At 47.7% G+C, this 17,977-nt stretch overlaps 1 protein-coding gene across 7 annotated transcripts in view; it reads left to right on the plus strand.

Annotated features, from left to right (window-relative positions):
* Positions 1-16,066, plus strand: part of Znf185 (zinc finger protein 185 with LIM domain) — a 57,906-nt gene extending 41,840 nt beyond the window's left edge. For 5 of the 7 annotated variants that reach the window (XM_019207655.2, XM_019207653.2, XM_010625357.3 and 2 more), the window contains 6 exons: positions 2,907-3,017; positions 4,150-4,230; positions 10,168-10,236; positions 12,079-12,181; positions 14,520-14,618; positions 15,336-16,066. In XM_019207655.2, coding sequence (XP_019063200.1) covers positions 2,907-3,017; positions 4,150-4,230; positions 10,168-10,236; positions 12,079-12,181; positions 14,520-14,618 — 463 coding nt within the window. In that variant the 3' untranslated portion in view covers positions 15,336-16,066. Of the gene's footprint in view, positions 1-2,906; positions 3,018-4,149; positions 4,231-10,167; positions 10,237-12,078; positions 12,182-14,519; positions 14,619-15,335 lie in introns of those variants that run through there. The other 2 variants (XM_010625361.3, XR_002025394.1) reach the window with 2 other exon arrangements.
* Positions 16,067-17,977: the final 1,911 nt, after the last annotated feature.

The raw sequence follows: 17,977 nt of genomic DNA on the forward strand, positions 1-17,977 counted from the left end.
TGCTTTTGCCATTCGCGTAGTTGGGAGGCCTCAGAGGAACGTGTGGGGGATGTGTACTCACTACAAGAAGTGAGGGCTGCCAGTTGGCTACGATCTGCCATTACCACCACCACCAGGTAGCCACTTGGGCAGCACTGAGGCAGTAACTCACCTAGGGTGTGCAGTGCTTGCGGGAGGCTGGCTGCAGTGGCCTGAGGAAACAGGAGCCGCATGTTCTCGAGAGGGGCGGAGCGCTGCAGAGGAGCAGGGAGTAGGGAGGACAGTGCCAGCCCCTTGACATGTGTCCCTGTGTGCAGCCCACATCTCCCAGAGCGGTAGATTTCCGACTCCTGGCCTTAGTGGAACTGTGCCATCCACACCAAAGTGTGATGACTGCAGTTTGAGTGTTATTTTATTAAATATCATAATTTTTTCCACAGTAGCAAATAATTAAGTTTTTTCTTTTTTCTTTACATTTATGAGTATGTGTCTGTCGTACATAATAATATATTTATTGTGGGGAGTTGGTAGATGTACATGATGTGTCTTCACTTTTTAGATACTGCTCACCCTTCCTTCCCCTGCCCCTCCATCTCTAGTTCCTTTCCCATCTGCCGAGGATCTACCACATCTCCCTATTTCATGCTATCATTAATGTCGCTCTTTATTTATACTCTGGATTGAAAGTTAGTTTTTTAAGCCGTCACAACTGTCTATCATCCCGGATCATTTTGTGAGCTGTCCAGGAAATGCTGGAGTTGTTGGATCGATTATAGTGTGCTCTTTGGAAGGGCCTCACAGCTGTCTGTCTCATCATACGTGAGCAGGATATAGAGGGCACGAGAGAAAGTCGTGATTTGATGATATGCTCCCCATTCCTGCCAGGTGAACTTCATCTCCATCTCTGATGGAAATTTCTGGCTTCCACATCTACCTTTGGTTCCTAGGAACCCACCATTGGCTCCTGCCCCAGCATGAGGTGTAGTAAAGGCTTCCGATCTGAGGCAGGATGTGGCGTATTGTAAGATTCTCTCATTTCTTGTGCTTTGTGGCCATTTTCTGGCTCCCTTACTTGATTTTGACTCACTGATTTGCTGTGACCTCTGGTCTGTCTGTGTGGTTCGTATTAGTTATTTTCATGTCACTGGGGTAAAATAGCTGACATCCACAATTTAAAAGAGGTTTATTTGGCTCACTGTTCAGTGGGTTCGGTCCATGGTCTGGTGGCTCCAAGGCAGAAATGGCATTGTGGAAGGGCGTAATGGACAGCTGCTCAGCCCGTGGCAGCAGAGAGAGAAGGGAGGTGCCAGGGACAAGAATAGAGCTTCTAGGTTACACCCTCATGACCTGCCTCCAGCTAGGCTCCGTCTCCTGCCAGCACACTCAGCTTCTAACTCATTAGTACGGGGAGACAGCATGCACAGAGAAGGGGAATGGCCTAAAGGATGGGCTGTGTGTCTAGAGGGTAGGAAGTGAGGTGAGCAGAGGCAGGAGGAGGCCTCGTGGTGACTTGTAGGCTACCGAAAAGAGGCTTTTTCTTAGGAGAGAGTTGGGATGTTTCCCTGTGAGGACCGAGGAGCACTGGAGAGCTCTGGTAGCTGACACTGCTGTCCTGTGGGAGTCTCCATGGGTGTTTTTAAAAAACCTTATCCCTTCCGTGCTCCTGTCCCCTTGACTGTTCTGCTGGACAGAATCGCAGGATGCCAGACTCTTGCTCATTGTTGATCGGCAGAGGATCAGTTCTTGTCTCACTTTTTTGCCCTGCATTTCATCCCCACCTGTCTTTCCAGGTTCCCATGGGACCCTCCCTCCCACCTCTTCCAGTCTCCACGGTTCATCCCTGCATCATGAATAGGCGCAGGATGAGGGGATCCACTGAGGCAGGGAGGCTGACACACCCCGTAGTGGGAGAACAGGCCCTAGAGTGTTGTCTGTGAAGCTGTGGGAGAGCTTGGCACATCCGGGGAGCAATAGGCAATTTAGTATGGCGGGAGGTTTGGTCGCATGTGACAGTTTGAGAATGTGAGGCGGGAGAGCCAGGCGGGCACTAGGCTATGAGTGTTTCTCCTGGCCAGTCTTAAATGCATTGAGGCCATGGGCATAGGATTCTTTGGCAAGGGTGTGACACTCCAGAGTGAGCCAGGTGGAGGCGGGCACACCCAGCGTGTTAGTAGAGTGGCAGCATATTGCACAGGGCAGTATGTGTCCATAGCAGTGGCTCCCGGGGACTGCATAGTGGGCCGATGCGAGCTGGAAAGAGCAGATAGGCAGGCAGGAGTGGTGCCACAGAATGCCCTGAACTGCGCCAGGTGTCCATGGTGAACTTGGAGGCCCGGGGCAGGAAACGTAAGGGCCTGGCCCAAGAATGGACCTGTGAGCTGCCTGAGAGGTAGGATTCAAGGATCAGGGCTGGCATTTGTGTTCTGAGAAACCACCGTGTCTGTTTTCTGCCTCCACTGGTGGCGGGTGCCTCCGGCTGCTCACTGACTCCCGTGTCCATTTGGCCCTCTCCTGGGCCTTCTGCTCTCCAGGCTCTCCACGGGATGGGGGCAGGAGAAGAGCTAGATAGCGCCTTCCCCTTCTGCGCCTCCTCACTCACATCCCCCGTAGCCCCTGCATGGGTCCCCGTGGCCTGGGCCCCCGCTGCAGTCAGGAGTCCAGATGGACGTTGAAAGACAGGGCTCTTGCTATTGACTCCTGTGACCTGGGCCCTGTCTCCATCCGTCTTGCCTATGAAGTGAGAAGTTCCACTGCGTCTCCAAGAACACTGTGAAGGCAATTGAGGGCTTTGCAGACTGCTTAACAAACACTGGTATTGGTTTAAACCTCTGGAGGCGGCAGTCTCAAGACTGGGCTGGAAAACCCTGCTGGGCCCAGGAAGATGTCAGGTCTCTGTGTAGACATGCTTGCCCTCCCCTTTCTTTCAGGGTAGAAAGTCCCTCAAGCTGTGTGGTTGCTGTTACCGTTGGTGCCAGTTCTGAGCAGCCTGACGTTTATATTCCAGCCCCACCGAGTGACTTGGACTCTGGCTCAAGCACGTAAGAAGGGATAGCTGGCACCCCAGGGCTGTTCTGTGGGCTCAGGGTGGCTCCCTAGTTCCTCCAGCTTCTGCTCCCTGTAATGCCTCCCCACTCCCAGCAGCCCATTGGCTAAGTGGTCATGGAATTCAGTCTTAGTTCCTCCAACATGAACTCCTGTTTGTAGGCCTGCACATAGTCCTAGCAACCCTACTGCCTTCTCCATATCCCAGTGAGAAGCGAAAGCCGGGCATAGTGGTGCAGGCCCATAGTCCCAGCTACTTGAGAGGCTGAAGCAGGAGGGCCATAAGTTTGAGGCCATCTTGAGCAACTAGTGACATACTGTCTCAAAAAGAAAAGATGCCAGGTACGGTGGAGCACATGCCTGTAATCTCAGTACTTAGGAGGCTGAGGCAGGAGGATCACTGCAAGTTCAAGGGAAGCCTCGACTATATAGTGAATTCAGGGCCAGCCTGAACTATATAGGTTGACCCTGCCTCAAAAAAAAAGGGCCGGGGGGATGTAGCTGAAGGGTAGGGTACTTGCCTAATATGCACGAAGCCCTAGGTTTGATCCCCAGCACGGCAAACAAACAAGCACAGAGAAGCTGAGGCTCCATGGCACATTAGTGGATGCAATCAGTGGGGGGCTCCACCATCCCAAGGACCTTGCTGTCATCCCTGAGCACCATGCCTGCGAAGGCTCACAGGAGCCCAAGCTGTGTCTGTCTCTTGTGTGCCCACTGTCTCTCATGCACTCCCGGCCACCTCAGCCTGCAGGAAGGCTACCAAGTGAGGTGTGTGTGTTGTGGGGATGCCCAAGAGGTCTTTGTCAACAGCAGGCAGAAGACTGGGGAGCAGATGGAGGCCTAGTGGTCTGCATGGAGGAGGGCACACTGCAGGGAGAGCCTCTTTCTAGATCTGTCAGTCTAAACACAAGCTGAGGCTGCCATGGTACCAGCAGCCTACAGCTCTGTCTGCTGTTGACCTTGGAGTTTGCCATCTGGATCCTGTCAGCACCTGGGACCTAGACTTCCCATGAGTCTCTGTGCTTCCTTCCCGGTGGGCTATGTGTGGGACGGGCGGACTGAGCCCTTTTGTGGGCCAGGCCCAGTCTTCAGGGATCCTCTGGTGACCTTCCTTCTGTTCTGCAGCAAAGGGATTCTCTTTATGAAGGACTACGTGAATGCTAGCAAAGTGTCTTCTGGGAAGTTGGCGTCTTCCTTCCAGGGCAGGTAAGAGCAAGTCCCAGCCCTTCCCTGCGAGGGCCTTCTCCCAGCAGACTCTGAGGGAATCTCGTTCTGGTATCCTTAGTACCTCCCCCAGGGCTTGGTCCAGAATGGCTTCTGGGTAATCACTTGGCAGCTGCAGGTCTTCTACCCAACTGGGTGCCTTTGAGTTTTCTCTTTACAGGTCATTTACCTCGCATCCCATTTCTGGTGCCTTCCCTTTCCGCCCACCTTTGTTGCTTTCATCTGCAAAGTCCTGACTGAGTATATCTGCTGTAGGGCTTTTAGAGACTCTCTAGTTAATTCCATCCTATTTCAGACCACAGGAGTCTTTTAGCCCTCACAGCCTTCCGTGCCCGGCTGCCCCATTTGAACACACGAGTGAATGCAGTACTTACGTGTATGTCACTCTTTACCGATCACCGTTTTGTCTGCTTGTTTCCTAGTGCCCTATGGAGGGTACCTCCATGTCACCTCAGTGCTCTGCCACCTACCTGCTCTGAGCATACTTTTTATAACACAGCACCGCATTGCAGCAGTGAGGATTTGAGTAACTGAGGGAGCATCCCAACCTTACTTCAGGCTTGGGCTTCTAGGGTTTCAGGGCCGGCTCTCACTGGGGCCCTGGAAAGCAGCCCCGCCTGGGTGCTTAACCTCCCCCAGCCTCACCTGCACTCCCTTGGGGGTGTTCTCAGTGCAGCTGGTGAGCTCTGGGTCACCCTTGAGTGTGCATAGTCCAATGCACCTTGGAGTAGTCGCAAGTGAGCCCCAGTCGCCACTACCCAATTCTGAAAAGAAACTGCAGACCTGTTAGCTTTCCCTGACATGCCCTGGCACCTCTCCTCTGTTTTCTGTCCCCATAGCAGTGCTCAGGAAAGTCCTGAGTGATGTGGGAGAAGTCTCCAGGACAGCCATGGGAGCTCTGATGCCATCTGGTTCTGGCCTCTCTGAGGTGCACTTGACTGAATTGTGTACCTCCTAGTTTTGCTTCTCCAGGTCCCACCGCCCCGACTCTTCACAGTTAAACCTATTTTAAAATAGAATTCGGCAATCAGTCAAAATGTTACATCTTATGAAAAACTTTTAGGCTTTTCTGTAGTGGACAGTGAAAATTGCGCAGTCCATGGCGATTTATCTTTTTGCTTTGCCTTCAAGGAAGCTTAGACATGAGCTTAATGTGAGAAGAAATTAGGACATTGGCTTAAAATTCAGTGTGCCCTTTATTCAAAGCATGACCTTGGGCAGGTCCCTGAACTTCAGAGCTCCACCACATGGCTCCCAGGCAAATGGCCCATTTATAGATAGCAGGTGTGATGAAAAGATTGCAGAGAATTACACAGTTTTTTTATTTAAAAGCTTATTATAATAAAACATACGTTGCCATTAATCCCCCTTAAAGTACTGTCCTCACCCCAAACACACTTACCTATTATCCTTCTCACTCTCCAAAACAGATCTGGAAGTCCTCTTTCATGAGTGTCTTCAGCTGTGCTGTTGTGGCTGAATCAAGTAAAAGCATTTAACTGTCGTGGTCATTTTAACTTGGGGGAAGATACAGAGTCACATGGTGCCAAGTCCAGTGAATAGGGTAGATGAGGACACCGTATCGTGTTTCATGAGCCTGCCTTGCTATTGGATGGCACTGGGCAGAAGCATTCACTGAACTTTCATCACACCTCAGAAAGATACTCATGAAAGAGGACTTCCCAAAACACTTCAGGAAGTGGCAAGAGTGATGGGATAAGTGTGTTCCAAGTGTGGGGGGGATTCTGAGGGTAATTGAGGGCAATGTGTCTTTTACTGTAATACGGTTTACAATTTAAACATTCACCATGTATTTTGTCCACACCTTGTATCCCAGGCATTGAAGCTAGTTAAGTGTCCCCCTGGCAATGTTTATTTTTAAAATTTTTGTCAGTACATGTTTCAGTACAAAATGATAACATTCATAATGGGGAGTTGGTTCACGTACATAACACATTTTAATTCTTTTCACGTCCCCTTCCCCACCCCACCATAACACTCTCACCCATCTCTTGGTCCTGTTTCTGTTTGCAAAAGATCTATCTCCCTGTTTCCTATTATCTATCTTTTATTTGCACTTTAATAAATTTAAACTTTGGATTTCTTACATAATGGAAACCATGCAGTATTTAAGCTCATGTCTCTGATTTTTTTTTTCATTTAACATTATGGTCTCAAAGTACATCCATTTTCCTGCAAATGACTCAAATGTATCCTTCTTTACCTCAGAGAAGCATTCAGTTGTGCTACATTTTGTTTCTTCACTCATCTGTTGATGAACATACAGGCTGCTTCCAAGATTTAGCTATTGAGAGTTGTGCTGCTGTAAGAATGGGTATGCATGGATCACTGTGATATGATGTGTCTAACTCTTTGGGGAAGAGACCTAGAAGGGAAATAGCTGGGTCAAGTTGAATTTCTATTTTTACCTTTTTTGGGAAATTTCCATAGGGATTATACTAGTCTACATTCCTACCAATAATGTAGAAGGGTTCCTTTCCCCCCACAACCTCACCAGTATTTGTTATTACTTGATTTCGTGATGATACCCATTCTTTTTGGAGTAAAATGGAGTCTCGGTGTCATTTTATTTTGCATTTCTCTCATGGCTAGAGATGTTGAACATTTCTTCATGTGTTTATTGGCCATTTGTACTTTTTCTTTTGAGAATTATCTATTTCAGTTGACCATTTTTTATTAGATCTTTTATTTTGGGGGGGTCTGAATTTCTGAGTTCTTTATATATCCCAGATACTAATCCTGTGTCCAAAGACTAGCTGGCAAGAATTTTTTCCCATTCTATAGGTTGTGTCTTCACTCTGTTGGTTGTTTCCTTTATGGTGCAGAAAATTTGCATTTTGATATGATCCCGTTTGTTGAGTTTTGGTGCTATTTCTTGTGAAATTGGGGTTCTGTTCAGAAAGTCCTTGCCTATGCCTATGTCTTTGAGAGTTTTACCTAGTTTATCTTCCAGCAGATTAAATGTTTCTGTTTTAACAGTTAGGTCTTTGAATCATTTTGATTCTAGTTCAGTGTGTGGTGAGAGCTATGGATCTAATTTCAATCTTCTGCACGTGGACAGCCAGTTTTCTGAGCCTGTGTGCTAAAGAGGCTGTCTTTCCTCCAGTGTGTGTTGGCACCTTTGTCAGAGATCAGGTGGCTGAGTGTGCCTGGAGTTGCGCTGCATCCTCTCTTGTGTCCCCACTGATCCACTACCATGCTGTTTGTATCATAGCTTTGTATTCTAACTTGAAAGAGAGTTTTGCAGGATGTATCAGTCTGGATTGGAAGTTGCTTTCTTTTAGGGCTTGAAAACCTTCACTCTAAGCTTTCCTGGCCTTTAAGGTTTGTATTGAGAAGTCTGTTGGAATTCTCACAGGTTTATCATTATAAGTGAGTTTTTTGCTTTTGTCTAACAGTTTTTAAGATTCTGTCCTTGTGCTAGAGATTTCTGGGACTTTGACTATGATATTTTGTGAAGTTCTCTTCTGAATACTGCAGTTTCACATTCTGTGTACTTCACTTATCTGTACGTAAAATTATTTCCCCATATTTGGACAGTTTTCTACTGGTATTTCTGTAAATAGATTTTATGCCATTTGTGCTGTCCTCTGATTTTTTCCACTAATTCCAGTTAATCATAGATTATCTTATCTTCATTAGCTAGGAGCTGTTGGAACAATTTTCCATGTTCTCTTCTTGTTTCTAAGATATCTGAGTACATGTTCACTGGCATCAGCCCTGTCTTCTATTCTGACTGGGACTCCTAGTTCTGTCCTCATACAGTCACTTCTGCTGTCCATATCTGATAGAGATGTTTATCTCCTGGATTTCTGTTTATTACCTTCTCATGGACTCTAATTCTTGGCTAAACTGATCTTTCCTATTATGCATTGTTTCATTTGGGCCAGCTGGCTTTTTTATCAGTGTCTTCTGTAAGCTTACTGATTTTTTGTTTCTTAAATCCAGTATCTGTTTAGTTATATCATCCTTGAGCTCACTGGGATCCTTATTAATTTGCTTTCTTGTCTCCTCTTTTATCATTTCATGTAAGTTAGCCATTGGACTTTGTATTTTTTCCCCATCGACACCCCTGGATTAACTTTCTGGAGTTGGGAGTTTTTGGAGGCATTTTGTTGCCTTGCACTCTTATCACTGAGCTAAATCCCTGGCCCTTTTCTAATTCTTTTAATATTTCCATTAGTTTTGCTTTTTTATTTTTGTTCTGAGTTCTGTGGGTCAATTATAGTGGAAAGACTTTGTTGCTAGTATGGAGATCTCTTTAGTTAGCATCTGCTTTCCAGTGATGCCCTGTGGGTGTGTCTACATATAGGCTTTTGTCCCTGCCCCAAGACCCATCACCTTTGTTAACCTAGGAGGGGAGGGTGCAGTATAATTGGCACTCAGTTCTCCACAAATGAACCACAGTATTGTTGGTGACACAAAGACAAACCAGATATTGGCATGCAATGAAAACCATGTGACAACTATGCCACTCTGGCAAAAACAACAAAATTAACAGTAATAGTAAAGTCAAAGACAGCATGGATATTGACCACTGTAAGAACCAGTAAGAGCTACCTCTGTAGCACCCTTAACCATAGATACGAGATCTATAGTTATAACAGACACAAACACCAAGCAAATACTGACATTAAGTAAATATCTACTAAATGCAACAATTATACTACCATTAACAATAGAAAAGAATTCAACAATAATAGCATACAGTTAAATACCTGAAGGTTAGTATAACTTAATACTAATACTAGTAAAGATGGAGTGGGAAATAGAATGAAAAAAGTAAGCTTTGAAAAATCATGAAAAGGAAGATGAAAATGATGAGAGAAAAATGAGATAAAAGATCTTATTAAGTAAAAGAAAATTAATAGAATTAGATAAAAGTAATAGAAGAGATCAAATAGCTTTCTCTAGTATGAGAAGCAAAATGTAGATAAGGACTAAAAGGTATAATAGATAATGTGAAATAAAAAAGGGACAAAGGGGAAGGGGAAATGGAAGGGGTAGGGAAAGGAGAGAAGGTTGGAATTAATATGAGAAAATGAAAAATAATGGAAACAAAGTCTTTGTAGATAGGGAAGGAGGGGTTGAAGGGAGGCAGGGGAATGGGGAAAATATAAGAACCAAGACTGATTATGTAAAATTACAAATTTTCAACAATATTGTATACTTTAAATGTACCAATAAAATTAATTTTAAAAAAACTCAAAAAATAGAAAAGATTGGGCCAGGGATTTATTTAGCTCATTGGTTCCACCTGCAAGGTCCTGAGTTCAATCCCTGGTACAAAAAAAAAAAAAGAAGAGATCAAAGAAGAAAGAGAAGAAATATTAAAAAACAGAACAAAATAAAGAAAAAAGAACCCTAAAAAACAATGAATAAAAAAAATGAGTCCACAAACTAGTCCTCCATGGGTTTGAATGAGTTATTTCTTCTCAAGAGTCTGCAGTAGTACAATCCAACAGACACAAGGAAAGAATAGTGAGCGAAACACTACTAAAGCCTGCTTTGTTTCCACACTCAGGCTTTTGTGTGTGAATGCTAAATCCCACCTGGCCCTTCCTTCTGGGCATGGTCAGTCAATGGTGTCCACCCCAGGGACACCTGGAAGTGTCTAGCCTGGAGAATTCTGAGCATCATGCCTTGTTATTTCTCTCACCACAGGGAGTCTTCTTTGTCCCCCATGAAAGAGCTCTTCAGGAGAAGTTTGTCTCCTTGGTATCAGCTTCTGTGGTACCACATGCCATTTAGGATTAGATTACATCTGGTGGCTGTCAAATGTAGTCATGTCTCAGCCTGTAGCCATAGGGTTAATGGAGGAATGTCCCTTGTGCATGACTGTGGTAGTGATCTGCCTCACATCTTTGGCCTTCTCCTTCCCCATTATGCTCCCTGCAGGGTTAGCAGCACTGAGGACTCATCTGACATGAAGAAGCCCCTGTATGACGGCACTCCACTCACGGAGAGGTATGTCTACTTTCTTCCCAGGGAGCGCTCAGTTCTGTGGAGACAGCTAAGGAAGGTCTCCATGCTATGTCATTTACCTTTGTCTGTCTCTTTGCAATTGCCGGTCTGTTCGCAGATCTGTCACATGGTTCAGGACACTAGGAAGCTAGTGCCTCCCTTACTGGGATGTCACACTTGTGGCAACTAAAGCCTTTGAATGCAGCTAAGAACAAAGGGTAGACATAAGAGAAGGGAATTGACATTGGAAAGCCCAGGAGACTCATGTCAGCAGGAGAGGCTCTTTGGATCATTTAATGACCAGATGGCAAAGGAAAAGGCAACTACAAAAGAGAGTGGTGGATGGAAAATTTTTTTTTTAAATACTGGGCTACTATGATCAAGAAGACAGAAAAGAGACGCAGAACTAAGGCTACAGAGTAGTATGGTGCCATTGAACTAAATGAAAGGACATAGGGCATCTCATCTGGCAATTCTGAAAGCATTAGTAGATAACAGCCACAGGATGACTTTTATAATAAAGAAGTCCTGTTTTTAAATTCCTCAAGTAGGAGAGCGAAGAGTCTTAGAGATTGAACTCATTCGGGCTACAGTAAAAAAAAGGAAGTCTGGGTAGAATAAGTAACATGGCCTTCAATCTCACAGGAAGTTAGTAGCAGAGCCAGGCCTAAATCATGTTGGGAATTTGACCATTCCCAAGTTAGGGATGTTTCTGCTAGCCTCTGCTTCTTGTTTATCAAGAGATCTCAATTCTTATTGGTTGACAATCAGAGGCCACCACTAGGCTGTGGAGAAAAAGGAAGGAAATAAAGAGTTAAGGGTATGGGGATCTTCCCAGGCCCCCTGGAGTAAACAGGTATAGGGAACCAATCTAGTCCTGCAAGAGGTTTGATCTCTAATGAGGGCAGAGCTCCAGTGGCCTACTTACCTCCCACTAGGCCCCAACTGTCAGAGGTCCCAGCACTTGTCCTGGCCACACTGAGTACCTAGGGGGACACACACTAACCATGTCCAAACCATAGGAGAAGCGCGCTGGTCAGGGGGCAAATGAAGTGAGGCCTCCACTCCCAGAGCTTCGGGAGACCAGATACGGCATTGAACAACTGCCAGCTCCATGACCAAATGCTACTGATTAATTGCTGGTGTCAGAGGAGGGAGGGGACTTCTCCAAGAGCAGCCCTAGTCATTTGCACACTCACATGCACAAACACACACAAAGAAACCTGAGCTGGGAGTGGTGGAGGGAGGAATGGGCCTGTGCTGGAGGCAGGCATCTGGACAGTGAACTCTGTCCAGCAGTGGGATGGCAGAGTAGACCCAGATGCTCTCGGCACTCAGGGCCTTGGAAGGGAGCTAAAGAATCAGGCCTGCATTTCTGGAATGAAAGCTCCCCTACTTTCAGCCTATTGGGTCAGGTCAAACATGCGCCTCAGCAGGTCGTGCCTAGGAGGAAAAGCAGAGGTGACTGTGGAACATGAACCAAGATTCCGGGAGAGGAAAGATAATCGGCCCAGAAATCCATATGTAAAACTTTAGCCTGAGTGCCAAGCAGACTCTAAGAAGGCCATGGGCAGGGTGGGTCCCAGAGTATAGGGGCCAGCAGGTGAGAGTCACTGGTCCTAGGCTTGAGAAGAGCGGCCATTGGGACTGACTTGGAGGGATAATGAAGAGGCCCACAGCAAGCGGAGCACTAGGCTGGCCCAGCGTGGCAGTCCTTGTAGCACACCTCAGAGAAGGATGGCAGGCTAGGACTCCTGACAGCTGAGTCAAACCCGAGAGTCTGGCTGCACCATGTCAGAAGTCTCCACCAGCCTGACCTCCAGGTTCTTGCTCTTCATCTCCTAGAACCGCTGGAGGGATCTGCACTTACTGCAGCCGCGAGATTGGAGACTGTCCGAAGATTACCCTGGAACACCTTGGCATCTGCTGCCATGAGTATTGCTTTAAGGTAAGGAAGAAAGGCGGTGCTGCTGAGACTGTCCTGTAGAGCACAGCCGTCTCCTGGGTGCAGAGGATGTGAGGGAGGCTTGGTCCCCACGTACAGCTGTGCAGTCTCAGCAGCTTCATAGGACTGGGAGCTGAGTGGCTTCCCAAGTCCAAGGGAGTGGGGGAGTGTTGGTAGTTTTATGTGCTTAGTACTATAGCAGGAACTGAAGCGGTTTCTGGGGAAAGACTTCCCAACAAGGAGCCAGCATGTGCAAAGGTACTGGGGCAAAAAGTGCAGACAGTTCTAGCTAGGATGACCAGTGAGAGGGCAGATGGTGGGCGATGAGGTTCCAGAGGTATCTGTGGGCTACCTTCTTTAGGCCTTGGAGCACACGAACTTTGGATTTTATTCTTAATGCAGCTGGAACATACTAGAGGCCCATGAGGAGGGGAGGGACTCCTGGCTGCTGGCGAGGAATTTTCTCTTTAGCAGTTGCTTCTATTTTCTTGGTCAGTACAAAACATGCTCACCTACTGTAAGAGGAGGGAAGAGTGGGGGGCATTTGGAAGAAGGGAGAGGCTGAGAGATGCTCAGAGAGGGAAGTGGAGGCCACGCTGTGACCCCTTGGAGGCCCAACAATGCCTCCTGAGACCAGGAGAGGAGTAAAGCAGGGCGTTGGTGTTGTCTGGGTGAGAGTTTGCCTGGGGCGTCTGAGGAAGCCGTGGGGCTGAGTGCTAGGGGAGGAGCCGTGTGGTCCAGATGGGGCAGAGGGCAGTTTGAGGACCAGTGGTATTCTGTGGACTCCAGGTAGGCTGTATTCTCCAGCTCAGAGACCATCGTGATGTGACAAGGCACATCGCTGGAACTGCTTCCTGGACTCATGTGATGAGTCCCAGATTGGTCTGCAGAGCACTCATCTGAAATGCAGTGGAACTATAGGGACCTGAAATGCAGCTGGTCTTGAGTGCATCAGCACACGTGGCTGTGCTGAGCGTTCTGGGACGAGGTTTTGCCTCTGTCCATGCATACAGAAAGCTGTTGTGACAGAGAAGTTGGGCCTCAAGTGTTTGGTGAATTCTTGGAGGGTGAGCAGAGGGCCTGAGAGCCACTTCCATGAGCCACGAGCATGGGGTCGGAGGGCATTATTTTTCTGAGGTCACGGAGCCACTTGGTCCTAGGTTGTGGCATCAGAGCCAGGGCTATCCCAGGAAAAGCCACCGTGTGACCCAGGGTCATTGTATAAACTGCTTCTTCAGGAACCTCAGTCACAGGCTCTCCTTCCCTTGCCAGAGACATTCTGGCTTGTGCTATTGCACCCATGGCCACCACGCGGGGGCAGGTCTTAGGGAGCTGCTGTCCAGATGTGGAGCTCTCCAAAAGCCCACATTGCTTGCTTTAAACTGGCAGCAAATGAGTCAACATTGTCAGTCGGCTCAATTCAGGTTCAAGCCTGGTTCACAGTAATTAAAATGCCAGAAGCATGATGCATGAGTAAGAGGAGTATTCTTTACAATGAGAAATGAAACTGCCGGGAGAGAGGAATTGATGAGTAAAACAGTTTGCCGTTTCTTTTTTTTTTTGGATACCATGGATTGAACTTGGGACCTTGTGCTTGCAAGGCAGGCAGCAGAACCACTGAGCTCCCTGACCCCTATTAGAAAGGTGCTTGGAAAGAGCGAGCGAAGGGACTTGGATGTGCCTCACAGCCGTTCTTCCCCCTTCCCAGCATCCTTTGGGAAGTTGAAGTCAGAGGACTCAGCCTGGAGATGGCTGCAGCAGGGTACTTGGGCTCCTCCTGCTTGAGACTGCTGGGAGGGCTCCCTGCTGGAGTTCCCTGTGCAGAGGTCCTTCCCTTCCAGGGGACTTTGCTGTCACTGTCCTCTGGATTTTGCATGTTACCAGTGATGGCTCACATTCTCTCCTACAACGGCAAGGACTGCTGGCATTTTTGCCTGGCACCAGACTGAGTGCTCTCCATGGACTGTGTCCCTGAGTGTTCCTGGTGACCGTGGGGAGTGCATCCTATCACTGTCCACTTTGTAGATGAGGGAATGGAAGCTGGGAGACTTCGAGTGACTCATGCCCATCCAGCTAATAGTGGCGCCAAGGTCGAATTCTGAACCTAGGGTACTGACTACTTTATGGTGATCCTGCCAGTTAGGTTTTAGATTTTGCTTGTTTTTGAGGTTGAGTTTTCCTTCTGGGTTTTTTGTTTCCATTTTTTATTGTCTGCTGGGAAGTCCAGGACATAGCGTCAGCTCACAGCCTCTGCCTGACCACCTCGCTCAGTGCCCTCTCCTGCTCCATTTACTTGTGCTGCCCACTTGGCATACTGACCTCTGCCATGCTTTCCTTTCAGTGTGGCATCTGCAGTAAGCCCATGGGCGATCTCCTGGATCAGATCTACATTCACCGTGACACCATCCACTGTGGAAAATGCTATGAGAAGCTCTTCTAGGTGGGTGCTGGAAACTCAAGGGGCAGGCTGACAAGAGACCCATGGGAGTAGAAATTTTTCTGGGTCTTCCCTCAGGGCCCTGCTGTCCCTCTCAGCCTTGTTGTTCAGAGACCCCCCCACCAAGTCCTTATGTCCCTATGCCCTTTGAGATTTTAAGAGGCACAATCAGAGCCCTCCCTGAGGATGCTTCCAAGTTGCCAGAGCCATGGCAACTGTTTCTCTCTTTCTCTCAAGAAACACCTTCCATCCAGCACCTCAGATGTGCCCTCCAGTTTCCCTGGGCTGTCACTGGCCTCTGTTAGCCCTAATTTGTGACAAGGAAATAAAGACTTAGAAAAGAAAAGGGTCTGGGGAGCCACCTCCTTGGTTTATGGTAGAATCAGGACCTCACTTCAGGCCTTTGAGGCTAGCGCACCATTGCTCACACAACTTCACACTCAAACTCGATAGTCAAGGTGTCCGTGCCTCTGCTAACAGTCAGTGAAAGTGCCAGCAGAGTCCAAGCACAGAGAAGAATAGTTCCCTTGAAGACAGTCCAGATGGCTAGCATCCAGACCTTCCCTCAGCAACACACAAGTTGCCTTCTCTCCAGGAAGTGCATCTGAGCTAGACTCTCGCTCCTGATAACTGGAGCGGTGCCCTTCTCCAAGAGCCTCTGGCTGTTTTTTGGATGAGACGTGTGATTTCAATCTTACGGCTACCTCTGTTTCCTTTCAGCTCCTCCTGGCTGATCAGAAGCTAATGATTCCTGGACAGATTTGGTCACCCCAAGTTGCGGGTTCCTCTTCCCTTACTTCCCTCTGATTTCTTCATCCTCTTGCCCTTCTTAGGTTGAGCTTGCTTACATCCAGTATCATAGCTTAATGCGCCATGATGATTCCTTATGTGTGTAGCTTTTATTGCTTAGTGCTTTACATCCATGATCTCATTTCAGGCTAGGTCAAAGGATTGAGCCAGAATCCTATCTTGGCTTCCCTAAGACAAATTGGCTTTCTAATGAGTAGAGGTGGCCTGGCATGTTGGGCACAGGCAGAAGTGTGGACTTTAGTGTGCACTGGGCCCCTTGAGGCTTCTGAGGGACTGAGTTAAAGACTGTTGACGATCCCCAGTGGGTAAATGACAGGCATTAGATGCTGAGGGTTGGCGTAGGCTAATATTTAGCTTGTATAATTGCCATATATATTTTTAATTTTCCACACACTCTTTTAGCGTAGTTAGTTGTTTTTAATTGAATTCTGTACAACAGGTTTTAATTACCTTCTCCTGTCCACCGTTCACTGAGTCTGAGCTTTCCCTGCAGGTATGTGGGGATGCATTAGAAAGTGTATACAGTAGGGTTAAATTCTTCAGGGCATGATTTCAGGAGGCTCCTGACCAGAGGGCTGTTGAGTCTTGCTAGCTGATTAGTATCTTTGTCCTAGGGCCTTGCTTCTTGAGTTATCCACAGGCTTCCTTTCAAGTGGCTTTTAGGGATTATAGACCCTGGCAGGATTGTGAAGAGAGGAAAGCAGCTAACATTTCTTGATGCCCTAGCGTGCACATAGCAGGCATGAGTCCCCACAAAGGGGTGCTCTTGTCCCCATTTACAGCCAAGGGCCATGTAGTTCAGGTAGTGGCCACCGCCCTCTGGAGAGCTGTGTTCGGAGCCTGAGCTCTGTTCCGGAGCACTGACTTGGTGTTCAGTGTGTGCCTGGGACTGTACAGAGGAACCTAACCCCACTGGGGAATGCTGGCCCTTGGCGAAAGAGGTGAAACCGCACTGTAGCACCCCGAACCCCTGCGAAGCACTGGAAGGCCAGAATTGTCCCCCTTCCTCTCCCCGCTCTGTGGAAGATGCCCCCAGATTGATGCTTCGGGCTGGGAACAGAGTTGACTCATGCATATTCCCAGAGGAGCTTGTCAGCCCAGAGAGAGCTCCAGCAGGCTAGCTGCTCAGAGCGTAGAGCCTTCAGCGACCCCTGCTCCCCAGTGCAGACTGCCTCTAGCTAGCAGCCACCCCAGCAGGCACGCACCCTACCTCTGTACACCTCGCTGACACCCGTTCAGCTTCCCCTGTGTTGTGCTGCAGCCTGTAGGCCGAGCTTTGCTCTGTGAGCTTCTCAAGAGGAAGAATAACCTAGCATTTTCTTGGGCACGAGACAAAGGCCTCTTCTCTTGATGTCATTCTAAAATGCCTTCCCTGTCTTTCTCGCTTTTGAGCCCTGTGCACATCAGCTTGTGGACTTGTTTACCCTTCCTGCCACATGGTCCCAGGGGTCATTCCGTTCATCTGCATAGCTGCGCTTCAGGCTCACTCTGAAAGGGAAGGAGTGGTACAGTGTGCCGTGAGACCATACTGGAAGGAACCACGGGACTTGGCACATGGTGGGCACCAGCACATCGATGCCATGCAGCTGAGTGAAAGAGAGTGAAGCCCTTCCCTTGGTGAGAGGTGCCACCCCAGAGTGCAGTGTGGGCCCACTGATGGAATGCGGGGAGACAAGGCCCACGACAGCCTGGCTTCCCTGACAGGTACACTCTGCCCCTAAGGGCACTTTGGAAGTGGCACGCAAGGCCCTGAAAGGTAGCTGGCAAGGTCAGTGTGGACCTTGGTCCAAAACAGCCTTTCATGTGCTTTTTGACAGAATTCTACAGACTTAAGGAAGAGGGATGGTGGCATTATGTTTTTGCTTCTTGTCAGTTGCTTAGTGTTTCTAATTGTACCTGCCTAGCCCACATCAATGTACACAATTTGAATAAATGTTAAGATATTACACGTGTCTTTTATTAAGTGTAATAACTTGGCGTATTCAGCTGTGTGGTTTACTGAATCCTTTCTCTTTACAAAAGCAACTAAGTACTTAATAGCAAGGTACAGCAACCATGCTTGCACAGAAACTGGAGCTCCAGGCTCCACAGGTCTGAGATAGGGAAGTCTTTTTGGTCCCTTCTGTCCTTCAACACCGTCACAGACAGATGGCAGCCTAGTCCTTGCTGCTCATGTCCAGTACCTGGAATCTCGGTCCTCTCTAAGCCCTTTCTGCCTGTGGACAGCCTCAGTTTTAGAAAATGAATTCTCTTATAATGTGACATTCTCTTTTTTTATTTTTGTATTAGTCCATGTGAGCACTCAGGAGGCTGAGGCAGGAGGATTGTTGCCTGGGCTACATAGTGAGTTCAAGGCCAGCCTGGACTACATAGTGGCAGCTTGTCTCAAACAAAAACAACCAAAGGGGTGGGGAGAGAAAGAGAAAGGGGTGGCATATGATATCTAAACTCATATGTCTGCTTTATTTCATTCAACATTATGGTCTCAAGATGCATCCATTTTCCCATGAAAGATTCAAGCTTATCTTTTTTTTTTTTTTTTTTTTTTTTTT

Source organism: Fukomys damarensis, unplaced genomic scaffold (assembly GCF_012274545.1).
Source record: "Fukomys damarensis isolate Sample0158 unplaced genomic scaffold, DMR_v1.0_HiC HiC_scaffold_39, whole genome shotgun sequence".
Classification (NCBI taxonomy): domain Eukaryota; kingdom Metazoa; phylum Chordata; class Mammalia; order Rodentia; family Bathyergidae; genus Fukomys; species Fukomys damarensis.